The sequence below is a fragment of the Phalaenopsis equestris genome, unplaced genomic scaffold (genome assembly GCF_001263595.1).
Source record: "Phalaenopsis equestris unplaced genomic scaffold, ASM126359v1 Scaffold000233, whole genome shotgun sequence".
NCBI classification, from domain to species: Eukaryota; Viridiplantae; Streptophyta; class Magnoliopsida; order Asparagales; family Orchidaceae; genus Phalaenopsis; species Phalaenopsis equestris.
In genome coordinates, this window is record NW_018164675.1 from 591,875 (window position 1) to 609,895 (window position 18,021).

Here is an 18,021-nt window from a genome sequence, read left to right on the forward strand (position 1 = left end):
GCCTCAACTAAACTACAACATCCTCTATGAGCTAGCCTCAAAATATAAAATTTCATCGAGTTCATTTCTATAACTAAAATAATGTGGTCATATCATTTAAATTTTGTAAATTTACCCAAAGAAGATTTTTAATTCCAAAAAATGCCATTTAATAGTTAAAAAATGCTTAATTTATCAAAATTAGGGAAAATGTTGCATAATTTAAGTGACTTTTTGACAGAGATCATGAAATTTCTATATTCATTTTTTTATTATTTAATTACTGTAAATGCTTAAAATAATAATATGATAATACATTAATATTTATTAAAAATACAATAAAAGTAAATAAAATTCCAAGATATCCAAATCAATACCTTTAAACAATGGACAAGTATGGTGGAACCATGTGGCTTCCAAATTGATTTTTTTTATTTACCTCAGAAAGCAAACAAGCTCATCAATAATTCTGTGTGGTCTTATTGGGTTGCAGTTCATTTAGTATCCTCATATGGAAGAATTAGGGAGTTTAACATAGCAATGATACCCTTTTAGAGATCCCACCTCTTTAAAATTATACAAAGACATAAGAAAGACCGAACACAATAGAGGCTAGCAGGACATCAAGAAATTCATGAAATCGGTATGGAGAGATACTAGGTATCAACATCAATGCCAAAATGACCTTCACTTCATCCATAAAGATGTCTTATACCCAACCATATGTTCATTTTAAATATATAACAAATTCTACTTCAACATCAACCGACAAGAGGCATACAAGCAACATCCTCCATCCTAAGCAATGAATTTTCAATAACTTTGGCTTCCACCCATTTTGTCAACTATAGCTTCCATATTGGGTGATGCTTCATCGCCTTTTTTTACGACCAAATGGGTCACATTTCATCACCTGTAGCTTTTATTAAATAAGTGATATCATTGGCTATGCCTTCCACCAGGTATGATATGCAATCTTCTTTTAACTCCTACCCAAAAAAGTGATTCTTCGTCATCCTTAGCTTTCACCAAAGGTCATAAAGAGTGATATTTTATCAGCTTTGACTTCATCCAAAGGGGTATGATTTCATCATATGATTCCCACACAAAGGCATGATACTGATGATTTCATCTTGCAACATAAGGGGTAATGTTTTATCAATGTTGGTTTCTACTCTAAGGAGTGATATCATAAGTTATATATTCCAAAGTAAGGGTGGTTCACAAGTACCTTTAGCGCTCAATCTAAAGGGCAATATTTAATCAGCTGTAACTACCACAAAAAGATATATTTTATCTTCCTGGACTTCTACCTTCTAAGTTAAATATCATATGCTTCAGCTTTCAACTCATCAACTTTGGACCAATGACTTCAACCCCATGGGGAAATAAACCCTCATTGATTTCCACTCGGAAGTGACATGAATCTTTAATAGACTTTACTACCTTGACCCTAGAAGAGGCTTACTTTCCACCCTCAAGGATGAATCATTAGCCACCTAAATTCACCCTCAATACTTAAGAAAGTGTTTGGAATTTTGGAATTTAAAAAACTATAGCTTCTAATAAATTTCCAGCAAATATATCAGGCAATGGTTTAAAAATTATGCAATATGAGGCCGCCTCGGTGCTTTTCTGAAGAATTTACAATGAGACTTACACAAATATATCTTACACTTCACATAATGTAAGGTCCGCCTAAAAGTGTGCCATGCCTCAATTCTAGCAAGACACACAACTCGATCTATGATTTTACTTGAGCATAAATATAAGTAAAATAACCCTAAATAAAAAATCTTTACTTACCCATATAATTCATAATTGATGATGTAATTGAAATTAATAATATCAACATAATTATCATTTTTAATTATAATTTTAAAAATAATAAATTTTATTATTCATTAATATTGATTAAATAAGAGGAAGCTGAAAGAGATTTAAGATTAGGAGGATGGGAGAACATCCATACAATTGAGGATAAGGTAATTAAGAAAGTAAATTATTATACTAGGGATTTTAATAAAAACCCATTTAAGTTATAAGAATAATGTGTACTTTTGAATTTATATATTCTTACCTTACTAAATTGCAATTGTCCTTACTTTAAAGGATGATAGTGGGAGTGTGAGAGAGACTACTTATATCAAATTTATTTTGAATTATTATGCTATTATATCTAAATTTGATGCTACACTCCTTATTTCAAATTTTCTATTTAGATGTTAAAATATTACTTCTTTTAAGGTTTACGCCTTATTGAATTTGAGTCTTGTTGCTCAAAATGATTGTTTGTGTGATAGAAAACTTCATTTATTTTATTGTTCAATTGAAAGCAAAAATTACATATTTATACACTCCTAACTCTCTAGATTAGGAATAACTCTAAAGAGAAATGATCATGTCATTAGATCTCCTCTAATCAGGCTATCTAATATCAAATTTCCTAATATATAAGATTCAGATTTAAGACTTTCCATAACACTCCCCCAAAAACTTGGGCATAGATATTTATCATGCCCAGCTAGTTACAGATATAGGTGACCCTATCTCCATCAAGGGCGTTTGTAAAGTATCCCCTGATTGTTCCTCAGTCTTCACATGAGCTGTAAAAATTAGATTATGTTGAATATTTTTGTGAACAAAATGATAATCCATCTCAATGCGTTTAGTTTGTTCATGAAAGACAAAGGTTGAGGCAATATGAATTGTAGCATGGTTATCACACCACAGTTTTGTTGGAACAGTCATCTTAAAACTCTTCTCGGTCAAGAGTTGGGATATCCACATCAATTCACGGGAAGCGTGTGCTATCGCTTGATACTCAAATTCAGCATTAGACAGTGACACTACATTCTATGTTTACTCTTCCATGAGACCAAATTAACACAAACAAAAACATAATATCCAATAATGGATATTTAATCAATCTTGAAATTTACCCAATCTACATGACTCCTTTATTCAAAGGTAAGGCCAGCTAGAAAACTCATAATAGTCATTTATTCTCTTTAAGACAGTTGAATCTGAACATCAGTAAGGAATTGACAATAGTGTGTTTAATTCTTCATACACATGTTCAAAGTGCATGTGATACGTGTTAAGTGACTGATCATGTTGTTTAACTCAATAGAACTCTTTGCATGCATCAAAGATTCAAGAAATATTTTCTGTCAAAAAACACAAATGTCAATTCCTTTATTATATCTTTAGCACAATTGTAATAAGTAATATGACCAAATTGGTCAGGTTGATAGAATTATGCATTTGTATCAATAGTTGGGCATCCACTCTCATCCACTCAGAATAATGCAACTCAATCTCAGCTCTCAATAAAGTGACTCTCTTGAGAAATACTCCAGAAATAGTCTCGCAATTTTATTCTAGTTAAAAAAATTGATACAATTTAACTTTTCTTCAGAAATCTTTGCTAATAATGAAACCAAACTTGTCACAAGGTGCTTGTGTTCATGAGCCATTATGGATGTCATTCAGTGCTAAAGAATGAAATGTTTAAGCACTAACTTGATGACCCACGGTTCAATGATCGCCTGGTAAAAAAAAATTGAACTGGTGAAGCCAAACAAAAGCCGAACATAGCAACCGAGAAAATAAACCTATGCAGACCAAGCAAACAACGGAACACAACAACCGAGAAAATCAACCTAAGCAGACATTAGCAAATCCGGAACGAGCCTGAGCCGAAAACAAAAAAATGAAGTTGCATATGAATTGCTTACAGATGAAAGACCGGGTCAATCAAGAAGTCAATGCTTCATCGATGCCCTAATCCCATCACGAGAAGATTCTTCGATCGGTGCAAATGAGGTCGCACGATGGAGACAGAACCATCGCAAGTTAGGGCCACACTCACTTCGACGAACAATGAAGATGATTGATAAGGAAGCTTTGAAGAAGGACGCAATGCAGGTTGACAAAGAACGACGTAACAATCAATGTCGACGAAGGAGATCAACGTAGTCAAGGCCACACTCGTGTGCAGGGAACGAAGCCTAACAGAGGAGGCCCAACCATGCTTATCTTTGATATCATGTAATTGAAAATTTTATTTCTTCTTATCATTCAATTTAAAGCATATATTACCTATTTTTACAGACTCCTAACTTTCTATATTGAGAATAGCTCTAATACAAAAAGAGTCCTGCGATTAGATATCCTCGAATTATGTTACCTAATATCAAGTTTCCTAGCTTCCTAATATACAAGATTCAGATTTATGACTTTTCATGACTATTTGTATAGCCCTTTCGAGACATGGTCTGATTACATGGAATTCTCCATCTGAATACATGACAAAAAAAAGGCTTTCACCCCACATTGCATAATTTTAACCTTTATCCCATGCTAATAGATTCAAAAGCCATTATTCATAACAAGCTCAATAACTCAATACTAATCACCACCACAAACTCCAAAACCTAATACATATAGTTACAATGTAGCTCCTAAATTAATGTTTTATTGTCACAGTTACAATGTAGCTCCTAAATTAATGTTTTATTGTCACATTCATAGATCCCTGTCCCTTTAGACTAGGATCCATCTAATATGCCAAAGAATCCATCTAATATGCCAAAGATGAAAGAGCTACAGGACCTTAATAAGGTTTATCACTATCCTGAAATGCATGTCATATACACACAGTATACATTGGGACATAAAATCAAGAATATTCTGTGCATAAGAGCAAAATTTAAAAGCTGTAAACATTGATTTCATTAATCAAGAGTGCTCTTCAAATGAAGGTAAGTAATAATAATAACTTACGTTCACGAAATCACAAAACCCATATCAAAAGGTTATTTGGCCGACTGCACTAGTATGGTATTATATTCTATTTCCATGAACCTTAGTTGTTCTCATGTTTGTAGTACAAAAAAAGTACAATGCGAAACTGAGGCAGTTTATATACCTCAAGGCATATGTTCACTGCATTAGAAATCCTACAATGTGTCTACTCATGTTTCCCATCCCTCACTCCACATCATCCGTTGCCAATTGCACCCATCTTCTACATACCAACACATTTGAAAAGTATTTCCATGCATTGAATTTGTATCCAGCCAAACAACTGCATTTATAAAATGTGTATATTTTAATTAATTTGAATTTCTGAAGTCAATGTAGTTGAAAAAATTCCAACCCAATAGCCACTAAATAAGCCTTGATTGCATAATTGGATGAAATTTGAACATATTAATAAGCCTATTGGAAAAAGTCCTACATTGATAGCTGAATCGAGATGGCCCTTTTTCAAATGCCCACAAAGCATTAAGCTTATTAATTCAAATTTTCCTCCATGTTGCTAACCTCAATTTTTCGAACATCCCTACATTTATCTCTTCATGTGTCTATCCCCCTCCCTAGCTAAATCGAACACTCTGGTCTATGCAATGAGCACATGGAAGCAAATGAATAATATTGCATCTGCATCTATTTTTGGAACACAGCTATGATTTCAAGATATGGATATATCCTCCCCGCCCCCACCAATGAACTGCAGAACCAAATCAAAAACATAAGCTTAAAACCCTTCTCCCTACTTGAAAATAATGAAAGGTTGAGAGAAAAAAAGAGTCATAGTTAGAACAAAATGCAATAAATCTCTATCCACACGACTATGGAAGCTTTATTATGGCTCATTACTGAGCACCCTCATCTACTTCAACAAACAACCCCAGCATTCTAAATCCATCATTTACCCTATGCCCACTTCATTGACTCTTCTTAACAGTTATTCTCAATAGAAGCAATAATCTGGAGCATGTCAGATAAGCATTCATACTGCTTTGATAGTCTTACCCAACCTTCTTTCCCACTACATTTAGAGCATAGTCCAGATCCATTAGCTTTTAAGAAGGCTGGAAGGTACATATCCACAATCCCTCACCTTTAACATTCCACGTAACCTTTTATCTTCATCTTTTGTCACCTCATTAATCAAGCAAAAAATCCCTTTCCTTAAACTACCTGCTTTCCTACAAAATCCAATAAAAAAATCCTAAACCTTTCACCTTTTCAAGGTGTGCAAGTAGATTGAATTCAAGATAATAGCCACATATCATTAAACTCCCATGCACTAACAAATATTAAATGAAATTACTCTACCAAGTTTCAGATAAAAGGGACATAGCGAAGCATTATATGCATCCGAGCAAGAATGAAAATGTGTATTTTTCTATCATATCATGAATTGAAAACATTAAAAATACTGCAAAGAACCTATCCTTCTCACATAACCTTTATAGTCCTACTATTTCCACCTAACAAAGCCGAATAAAGACAAAAAATTTAGCAGCCACACACTATGATCGGAACAAAATATGGTTAGGAACTAAAAAGAAGAACAAATCCAAATTTTTAATGAGGCTGGCTTTACTGCTTCACAATAATAAAATATCAAGTAAACATATGTAATGGATAGGTGACCCTCACTTCCAGCTTAAGGATAACCCTAAGCATCCATTTAATCTCAAACCCCTCCTAACCAAATTCTCAAAACAGTGGATCTTCCCAAATCTAAATCAAGGACCAAATTTCAGATATCATAATTACACTCCAATTTTAGTTTATTACATTTAAGAAAAACTAAAAAAATATATTAAAGCATCCAAAAGTTCAATTAGCCTGAAACCATGCTAAAAGAATATTAACAAATAAAAAAAAACAGAGAAACATAAACTACTAGTCAATCCAGCTAAATTAAGAGATACAATAAAAAATGATTGCAGCAGACCAAATCATTTAGTTCTCAGCATAAGCACAGTACCATGAAAACCTAGTTGAAATTTTTAGTTTATCATAAGTTCGAAGTCACATTGTTTAATCTTAGCCAAACTAAAAATTTGAAAGAGGGAAAGGCACGTCAATTTAAAATTTAATGGTTTTTTTCCTAGGGAAATTGGATATTATTTATCATGATTTTAAGAAGATCTGGCAAATGAGAAAATTGATCAAGCAACTTAATTGATTAAATATAAAGAAACAAAAAATAGCAATAATGGTCAGTATTACTATCCTTAACCCGACTATTTGAGGTTAACTTAATGAATCCTTATTTACATTCACTCATGCTAAACACTATTGAGCAGTTAAAAATATTCTTAGTAATTCACCCTAAACAACTTCTATTCAAGTTAAATTGAGTCTACCCCCCTTTCCTTCTTAACTCATTGACAATAATTTATCTACCCTTCTAATAGATGCATTTTCTACCCTTCTTTCAAAATGTTCAAAACACTCAAAAATCTACCTTCAGCAAATGTTCAACTGATGTCTATCCAACGCATCTTGTCTAGTTTGATCATTGATCCATCTTAATATTCTCATTTTTCACCAAGCACAACTTAACTAAAAATGACTTTTTTACTAGCCAAACCTCAAACAAATAAAACAGTCAACTTAATTGCAATTTTATAAGACTTAACAATTTATTTTTTCATGAAAACTTAAGACAAAACACTCCTGCAGAACTTCTCCATTTTCAGCATCCATGCTCAACTCTAGAACTTATATCCCCTCTATGTCCAAATTCCTATATAGAATAGATCTAACATGGTGAAATCAATCACACTTACGTAATACCGTCTTAACGTAAATATTATTTGACATGCCTGTCGTGTGATAGAAAAATACTAGTTAAACTTAATGAAAAATTTTAGAAGATGGTGCTAAGACTCGCAATGATTTATGGCGCAAACTTTGGCCTGTGAAAGAGAAGTATAAAATTAAATGTTATTGAGATGAGAATGCTTAGATTGATGAATGGCTTTATACTTAGATAGAAAATGTGAAATGAATATATTCGTGAAAGAGTTATAGTAGCTTTAATGGCAGACAAGATTAAAGAGAGCCGCCTTAGATGGTGGGGTCACATTAAACATCGAACATCTGATGACCCAAATAGGAGAGTAAATGTTTTAGATTTGACTTATGTTAAAAAGGGTAAAGGCAGAACTAAAAAGACTTCGGCAAGTTGTATAAAATATGATCTTAATTTATTATATTTAAAAAAAGATATTAATTTATTATAATTAAATAAAAATATGACACTCAATAGTACACCGCGGAGAAAAAGGATTCATGTAGTCGACCCCACTTAGTGGGATAAAGGCTTGTTTGTTGTTGTTGTTGTTTGAATTGTAAGTCATCAAAACTATTTCAGCCATCGAAACTCTCAAACGTGTGAATGTTATATATCTGGCGAGGTGGAGGAAGCCTCGTTTTTCCCATATCAAGTTTCCTCAAATTTTGCTTGCACATTTTGGAGCAATAACCATGACATTGTGGCCGCTGTTATTATTGTTGTTATGGATCTTGGTAACACAGTTTTTCAATCGACTTCAGATGAAGTCAGGTCACCAAGAAACAGTCAAAACAATTGATTTGGTTATATTCGTTAGTGCTGATATGATTGTTCGTGAGTATAAACTCGATCAAAAATCCTCAAATGCGACAAACCAAGAGCAAATTCAAAGAGTATTTTCAAATCTTAAGCACGGTTGTGCCGCAACAACCCAAATCATTTGCCTCCAATATCTCTGTTGAAATATCACAATAAAATCTCCCAAATACTCGGCCTACTTGAATCTTCAATAGAGCTTGAGAATTCAAGTGATGCACAAATGATTTGGCAAATTGGGTGAAATATTGCCGCTTAAATTTACCAAAGAGGGTTATGCTTCCAAACAAAAGATAAGAGAACCACATTAGTGGCATTCCTTTAAGGTATTAAAGAATAATCGGCACCTTTGTATATCATAGCTATTCAATAATGAAATGGTAGACTGAAAACAAGTAGCATGGTATAATGAGTTCAACTTTCTCTCATACAAACCCCACCAAAGTGCAAAATTTGGAATATAGTTGGAGGTTGCGCCTAAACAATCTCTCTTAAAACATGCATTTATCTGATGTTGGTGCTTCTCAAAGCTTGAAGATAGAGGTGTTTCTGCATGGCCTTACGGAAGTAAGTTTCCTCAATTGTAGGAATGAATGTAGGTGCTTGTAGTTGTCAACAGATGAGAAAATTCAAAGGTCAAGCAATATGATAGATATTCTACTACTGAAGAAATGCAGAGGGCGTGTGTATGAAGGCAACAACGTGGAAAGGAGCAGATGAGGGCCCCTTTTTTTCAAATTTGGCAAGTCTCAATTAACCTAAATGTAACCTTTTTAATTTTCCATGAAATATTTAACTCCTTATCAAAACTTTACCAATATCAATTTAATATGACTAGGCGGCTCTAGATTGAATTATAAAATATTAACAAATCATACGACAATTACTACTAACTGAAATATAATGCGTGGAAGGGGCTGCATTTCTTTCATGAACAATTGTGATGGGAGTTGGCCCAACAAGCTACACACCTATTTACTGTGTTACATAGGTTATTTGAAAGTTAAAAAAAAAAACTACTGTTAAAACAAATTCAAAACTTATTGCTTATGAAAATTCTTCTTGTGTGCTTCTCTTGCTCCATCAATGATCAATGACATTGTCCCGCCTCTGGTGTTGCCAAGAACATAATTTTGATGCATGAGCAAGTAACTTAAGAGAGTAGCCTAGGAAAGTAAATTTAACCTTTAGTTCTAGAATCCTGATAAAATGGATTTAGCACTCAAAATTGGGTTGAATCCAACAAGAACATTGACGGATCTCATTAATTGACTATTCTTGATGAGACAACTAGACTTGAGCACAATTCATGCAGACTAGTGAGTTCAATTTAACTCAGTGTATAGATATTTGTTTTCACAGTTTGCATGATATTTATAAAAAGGAATGGATGTAAAGTATATTTTAGATATACTTTAAAAGTTCAAAGGAGCCATTGATAAGTATTTGTCATTATATGTATTAAGCAATTCAGTTGAAAAGGGTAACAACCTAAAATCAAGATTAAAACAAGTCCATTTCATAAAAATGGAAAACAGAAGAATATGAATATTTTCATATCCATATATCTTTATGCACACTCCTATAAATACTTATTATCTTGATAAACTGTGACTATAATTAACCACTTAGCTAGGATAATCCAAAACAACAAGCTTCATATAGATGAAAATCATCAAAAAAATTGTGCAAACAGTTATGTTCTGCTGCACTGAATATGTATATCCAAGAAAAGGATGTCAAAATTTTCAGAGGACGAAAAACTCATTGTACCTCATTGCTGAGTGTTTATTTAGATCCCCATGCTCAATCTATACAATGTTCATTTCCAACTAACTTGCCAAATTTCTTACACGTTTTGTCAATGTATTAGTAGTAGCAGAAAATGGTATAAATATGTAATCCTTGTAAACAATACATAATGCAAGGCAAAATTAGTAGAAATAATGATAAATAGACATGCTAAAGGTAAGAAACATGACATGGGATGAAGCTAGAAAAACAAAAATGTGGTCTAGTAGCGAGCGTCAAATAAGAAAAATTTAGCATTCGTCTTCTCAATAAAACATTTGAAAGAAATTTTTACAAAACTTCATATACATATGAGAAAGCTACCAAGTACACAATAAGAATCATCGAAGTGACGATAAAACAAATTGTATATATTTTTAAAAACTAATCTGTCCATAATAAAGAAAGAAATAGGGATAACCTCAGTAAAAAGTGCTCTTGATGGGTGACCAAATTTAGCTCTCTCGATCAAAGTTCTTTGGACTCACTTGCCTAGAAGCTTCAGCTCCTTCCCATAAAATTATTAGCACCACACCAACGATGTGAATTGATTGAGCAAGAATTTGATCATTCTATTGCTCCTCCATGGCTTTCTTGTCTGATCTTTACATAGACTCAGCCAAGATGAAGTCCTTAGCTTATTAATCTTGATTAACACTTCCATAAAATTTTGGAGGTGTTGGCAGTTCACCTTATCATGGCCATGATTATTATGGAAAGTACAACATTCTAAAAGACCTTGGGCATGAGAACTTGTCCTTGTTGGTACTGACTAGTTAAAGTAATATTTATCTTAAATGACTTCAACAATTTCAGCCATCGAAACTCTAAAAGGAGTGAATGCTGAATATTTGATGTGGAGGCAAGCTTCTTTTTCCCATATCAATGTTGCTTCTTTTTCCCGTGATAGGGTTGGTGTAGCTCCTGTGACAGACAAAATTAGAGAAAGTCATCTTAGATGGTTTGGTCACATTAAACGTCGACCATCTGATGATTCGATTAGGAGAGTAGATGTTTTATATTCGACTTGTGTTAAGAAAGGCAGAGGTAGACCTAGGAAGACTTGGGCTTATTGTATTAAAAATGATCTTAATTTACTATAACTAAATGAAAATATGACACTAAATAGGACGCAATGAAGAAAAAGGATTCATGTAGCCGACCCCACGTAGTGGGATTAAGGCTTTGTTGTGGTTGTTGTTGTAATGTTGCCCAAATTTTACTTACACCTTTCGGGGCAATAATCATGATGTTGTGACCATTATAGTTGTTCATGTTAAGGATTTTATTAAAACGACTTATGGATTGACTTTAGATTTATAAGTAGACCTAAATGGTCCTTGAAATCACATGAGTTTCCCAATTCAAATGAAATCGGGTTACTGAGGAAAAGTCAAAACAATTGACTCACTGTTATACTCCTTACCGTTGATATGATTGCTTTGGTGAGTACAACCAACTTGATCAAAGTATTCATTGTGACAAACCAAGACCATATCGAAAGAGTCCTAATCTCAAACCTTAAGTGAGCACAGTTGTGCCACAGATAGCTCCAAATCCTTTACTTCCAACATCTCCATTGAAATATCACAGCAAATTTTCCAAGTACTCGAGCTACTCCATGCTCATCTTCCATAAAGCTTTAGAATTCATGTCATGTTCTATGCAGTAGCAAATGGGGTGGCAAATTGCCTCATAAATTTATCAAATGAAGTTAAGGTCCAAACGAAAGAAAAGAGGATCACATTGGTGGCATTCCTTGAAGGTAGTGAAAAATAATCAACACCTTGGTAAATCATTGATATTCAATAATGAAATGATAAACTCAAAATAAGAAGCATGGTCCATTGGGTTCATTTTCCTCTCATACCAACACCCAGCCAAGTGCAAAATTTTGAATAATGTTGGAGATTGTGCCTCAACAATTCCACTAAGAGAACATACATTTATCTGATGTTGATGCTTCTAAGACCTCCATCATATTTGTGTTTCTGCATTGCTCGTTGGGAAGTAAATTTCATCAATCGTAGGAATGACAATGCTTAGTTGCCAGCAGACGAGAGAATCTAAGGGGGTCCATTAATAGGAAATTCAACTCATGGAATAGTTCTTGAAATATACTAAAAAACTACTTGGATCATTCTAGTAAATCGTTCCTCCATTTGATTGAGCTTGTTTGTCGACGATGAAGCCTTGCTCTTCCATTGGAATTGATCTCACCCTGACTTACTATAATACTTGGCTTTTTGTCCTTGACATTTTCTCGCGCTCGCACCATATAAAATGATGTTGAATCCAAAGTTATTTGTGGATGACACCAATACCATAATAGCAAGATGACTTGGGAACAATAAAAAAAGAGGGCCAAAAACAAAACAAATCTGTAGTAAAAAGCTCTAGAAGTTTACTAGATTGAAAAAAAGTTCAAGACTTGCATCAATGATTGATGTGTCAAGCCCACCCTCAAACCCCTTATTTATTGACTTAGGTTGAACCGCAACCTTACAAAAACTAAACTACACTTAGAAAATGAGTAAAATTGCATAACAATGCTTAATAAATGTTTGTTATAAAATGAATGAACTTAGCTAGTTTATACCCACTTGATTAAATAGAAGCAACTACTAATTTTGTAAGGGATGAATTTAACTGAAGTCACCCTGCAGTGTTAGTTAGATTGAACAGTCAGGTTCAAGTCTAACTCAAAGTTAACTCAAGCAATCATAATATACTTGACCCAAATCCGATGTGTTTATTATATAGGTAAAAATATTTACTCAAGCCCACCTCAATCAAAACATGCCTAGCCTGATCCATTTAACCTATTTTTTAAAGGAATCATCAAATTTTTGAATCAAAACAGCCTAATTAACCTAAATATGACAAATTTAACCCAATTAATCAAACCCAAACCTACCAATCTCCATCTCAAATAATAACGTGGTCAAGTTCTAAGAAATTTTAAGTCAACATAAACATGAACCAAATAATAATCAAGGCTATAATATTAACCTGAACCAGGCCTGAATATTAATCGGGTTATCCCAAACTTAATTTTTTTCAATCAAATTGTCACATCAGGCCATCTTTTGCCCCAAGAAGTCACCCATCAACTTCACTTGCATTTCCGAAGAACACGCAAGCAATTTTGACGCATAAGCAATTAGATTAAGTGAGTAGCCTAGGAGAGTAACTTTGGCCTTTGTCTCGAGTGTCCTGATAAAATGGATTTACCACTAGAAATTGGCATTGAATTCAACAAGCACCATGGTATCTCTCATTAACTTACTATTTTTAATGAACCAACTAGAAGTAAGCATAGTTCACGCAAAAGAGAGCATTCAATTTAACTCAGCCTATAAATATTTTTTTGCCAATTTGCACAATATGTTAAAACAGGAATGAATGTAAAGCCAATTTTAGGTATACTTCAGAAGTTCAACGGAACCATTGATAAGAATTTGTCATCACAAATTAAGAAAAAAAGTTGAAAAGGGCAACAACCTAAAATCAAGAACAAGACAGGTCCATCTCATAAAAATGGAAGACGGAAGGCAATGAATAATTGCTTATTCTTATATCCTTATGTACACGGGTCTAAATACTTATTATGTTGATAGACCATGATTAAAATTAACCACTTAGCAAGGATTATCAATAACATCAAGCTTCATATAGATGAAAATTTTTAAAAACTTGTGCAAGCCAATATGTTTTGCTGCACTTAATGTGTATTTACAAAAAAAGGATGTCAAGATTGTCTTTGGACACAAAAACAAAAAAATAATATATATACCCCATGCTCAACCTCTAAATTGTTCAATTGCATCTAACTTTTCAAATTTGTTACAGTATTTTCAATGTAGCAGAAAATGGCGCCGATATGTAATCCTTGTAAACAATACATAATGCATGGTAAAAGTTGTAGAAATAATGTGAATGGCATGCGCTAAAGATAAGAAACATGATACAGCATTAAGCTTTAGCATTCCAAAGGAAACAATACATCATAAATAAGCGTTGCCTCTGAATGTCATGCACTCATGGAAACTAGTACTAAAACAGTTTTTCACTCGGAGCAACTTGCATCACTTTCCAAACTAGGTAAGCTAAATAAAAAGGGAACTCGAACGCTAAACATCTACTGATCACAAATCTAAGTAAATCCTGTATGTATAATACCAAAACTCAGCGACCTTTAGAAAGAGCATCATCCATCTCCTTTGTTGTTGAAGGAAATAACTCAATATAACGCCTCCCCAGAGTCATTCTATCCTTTGCCATTGCAGAACGTGAGGCAACTGCATTTGCAAATTCTACGTAAGCTTCCCCGCTTGGCCTACTTTCTGCATTAAGCACTATATAAATACGTTCTTCTGATAGTTCATAGTCCTTAAAGAAGTCCATGATGTCCTCCTTCCCAGCAGAATATGGCAAACCCCTCATTCTCAATATTCCAGTGTGCTCAATTAGATCCTTTCCTTCATCATTTGATTTTACCCTAGGAGCAACGCGACGTGGAGAACCACCCCTCATATCTGAAAGTTCATTTGCTATAGCACTATAGTATTCTTGCCTTGAGCTTCTGAAAACCTCTACGTACCTTCTACCCATGTTTCGCCTATCCCTCTGAATGGCAAAATCTACTTGAAGGGGATATGCCAGGACACAATAAGCTTCTCCAGTAAATCGGCCACTTTTATGAATAAAAAGAATGTCCAATAGATCCAGACCATGGAGAAAATCAATAATATCAGCCTCTGTACAATCAAAAGGAAGGCCGCGCAATCGAACAACCGGAAATGGTGGAGGTTCGCCACTATACGCATAAGACGCATTGTACATCAGACCTGAACTGGATGGGACCCCAAAATAAGATGAACCTGAATCAAAAAGGTGTGGCCGCTTCAGCCCCATTTCATGTCCATCACCACCATCGACATATTTCCTTTTGGCATGAAAACATAAAATAAAAAAAAAAGTTATAAAAAGCAAAACTGCTGCAAATACACTTATTAGAACATAAGAACAGGGACCTATCTTAAATCAACTGGTTAATAATGAGAACAAATATGTTAAGCTCAAAACAACCACTAGAATTTATTTATTTGGATAATGAAATCATAAAAATCATACAACAAGGATCCCCCAGCATAAAATGTTGACAAAAATGTACTCTTATTAACAAAGGGAACAAAGATTAAAAGAAGTGTAAGACCAAAACAAACCAGCAGAAAATCAAAGTATTATTTGATGAAATAATCAATTCAAATAAATCGTGAGAAGAAAACCAAATTCCTACACTATAAAACTGTGCACTAACGAAAATTATCATGTATGGTTTTGAATCAGTCTGAGTAGAAACTGAAACCCTAGCCGGCACTAGAAGGATCCTCGTGCCTAGGTCCACCCACTCCTTAAAAAAGGAGAAAAGCTTAACCGACATCAAGGTTCAGGTGATAGAATAATATACTAATACTCAACATGGTAAAAATAAAATTAAAAATGAAATCAAAAGGCCAACATTTCATTATGGCAAAAGATAAATGACAAAATAAACGTTTAATAAAAGCATAAATATTTCAATGAAACAGAAAAAGAACCAGAAAGTAATGTAAGGAAAGGTACAACAATGCTCCAACCATTTCTGCAAGGAACAAAGAAAGAAAACAAACGTAGGAGGATAAGACAATGCGGAAAAGGATTACATTACAGCAGGAACTGGTAAACTGCGCAATCAAATAGCATACCAGAGATCATCACCTTCTAAATTACATTCACATATATCTCTGAAACAGTAGAAGAAAGAACGCATATGCTAGCTTCGAAACATTAGAAGAAATTTCATCGAGACAAGAAAAGAATCTAATAGAACATCAAAATCTGCGTGTAAATCATCCAAAAGCGATTAATAAAAGGTGAAAAACCCTAGCATTTCAATGGAGACACTCTTCCATTCAGATACAAGTAACGCTCTGCACCTCTTCGAGAACATCTATGCCGGACTTGACGAACCCTAAGCAGCGCTCCCAGAGAGGAAATTGCAGAGCTGCACAGAAATGCCGTTCAGTATGTGTTAGTTTAGGCCAAATTTTTTGAACAGTGGAATTAAATACGGGAGATTTAACCTTTATTTATTTTTTTAGGGTTTAGGGTTATATAGCACTCAATTTTTCTATTTGCATAAAATACACCTAAATTCTTAGTATTCATCTGATTAAGTAGTTGGTATTCAATTAGTTTTTTAAGTTAACGAGTCGAACATGAATAATTTTTTTAAGCTTGAATTAGGGGTGTAAACGAGTCCTGAGCATTCGTGTTCAGCTTATTTATATTTCGAGCTTTTTGCTCAGCTCGTGTTCGGCTCGTTTATATTTCGAGCTCAAAAAGTGTGTTCGTGTTCGGCTCGTTTGCTTAACGAGCCGAGCACGAGCTCTTCGCGAACAAAGAGTACTTTTAACAATTTTAAACATGTAGCCATAAAACAATAAGGGTTTGAGCAAGATTTAAAAATTATTATTTATATTAAACATCATTTGAATCTAATTTAATAATTTTTATTCTATTTTCTTAATCAATATTTTAATTGATTATATATATATAAACTTGATGAGTAGTATTTCGAGTCAAAACGAGCCGAACACGAACGAACACATCTTAGTTCGTGTTCGGCTCGTTAACTTATCGAACGAAATTAACGAGCCGAACATGAGCTTCTTAACGAGCCGAACACGAGCTGTTCGCGAACAACGAGCCGTTTTGACAGCCATAGCTTGAATTATAAACGAGTCAAACAGGACAATCATTTGTTCGCTCATATTCGGCTCATTTTAGCTCTAAATAAGGAAACTATATATATATTTTTTATATAATAATATATTATGTATATTCATATCTAAGTTTAAATCATAATAGCTCGTATGGTGATGTGGTTGTGCATCTTCTATTGCACAGAGTTAGAGTTGGTTCAAATTCAACACCCTATATCTATTTTTTCAATTAATTTTAAAAAATCAATTTATAGTCAAACATGAACCAGATTATTTAAATTGAGTCGAATACAAATACTTCACGAGTTAATTTCGAAGGCGAGCAATTTCAAACAAGCAGATTTTGAGCACAAAAAAAAATTTGAACGAGCTGAACAAGAGCCAAGTATGTGCTCGCTCAAGCTCAGCTCATTTAGAGCCTAACCGTTAGAACTGCAAGCTAAGAATATGAAAGTAATTACACGATAAGGGATTGCTCAGTTCTTCCTTCTAGTGAGAGGGCTTCTGACCAAGGGCTTACGTATTCTGGAGCTGCACCTGGAGATCAGTCAGTGGAGAAGTCTAAGCGAAGGTTGGTGAACTAGTAACTATTAGGATGGAATCGAATAGGACATGCTCTTATAATGTTTTCAAAATCGGATCGAATATGTCAGAATCGATGGTTGGTCCGGTCTAAATATACCAAAAAATCTATGTTGCAACTCAAACCCCCAAACCCATTTGAACCAGCAATCGAACTGATAAATCGGTAAACCAATTCAATTCTCATTGGAATCCAACCACGGAGCTACAACCAAACCGATAATAATTAATCCCAAGGCATAAAGCCCATTTGTTGTTACAATTGTTGTGGTATGCCTTTCAATTTAAAAGAAACACGCAGCAAAGTAAAAGAAGAAGATTTAAGGATATGGGACTAAAATATTAAAGTTAAAATAATTAATAATCTTTTTTCTTTGCCTTTATTGGCCTATACATAATTTTAGTTACTCTTATATTATTTTTTTTCTATAATTTAGGAAATGGTGATGTGCATATAACCAAATATTATATATATAT

General features: G+C 33.8%; 1 protein-coding gene across 3 annotated transcripts; it reads right to left on the reverse strand.

The window, feature by feature from the left end:
• Positions 1-4,911: 4,911 nt before the first annotated feature.
• LOC110023862 (epithelial splicing regulatory protein 2) lies at positions 4,912-16,300 on the reverse strand. Of its 3 annotated transcripts, none has more exons than XM_020723486.1 (3): positions 16,174-16,257; positions 14,389-15,140; positions 4,912-5,071 (listed from the first exon to the last, which is right to left on the reverse strand). In XM_020723486.1, the coding sequence occupies exons 1-3, from the start codon at positions 16,185-16,187 to the stop codon at positions 4,959-4,961; spliced, it is 879 nt and encodes a 292-aa protein (XP_020579145.1). In that variant the 5' UTR covers positions 16,188-16,257; the 3' UTR covers positions 4,912-4,958. The 3 variants fall into 3 exon arrangements, with proteins under 3 accessions (XP_020579145.1, XP_020579146.1, XP_020579148.1); XM_020723487.1 differs by having other exon boundaries at positions 4,918-5,011; positions 16,174-16,300; XM_020723489.1 differs by lacking the exon at positions 4,912-5,071 and having other exon boundaries at positions 14,124-15,140; positions 16,174-16,298.
• Between the last annotated feature and the right edge of the window lie 1,721 nt (positions 16,301-18,021).

What these genes read in the sequence shown, in the direction of transcription:
- LOC110023862 (XM_020723486.1), bottom strand. An exon ending in GGATGATGCTCTTTCTAAAG is followed by an intron (nt 5,072 to 14,388) that starts GTCGCTGAGTTT and finishes TTATAAATGCAG; the next exon opens with TTGTTTGGCTGGATACAAAT.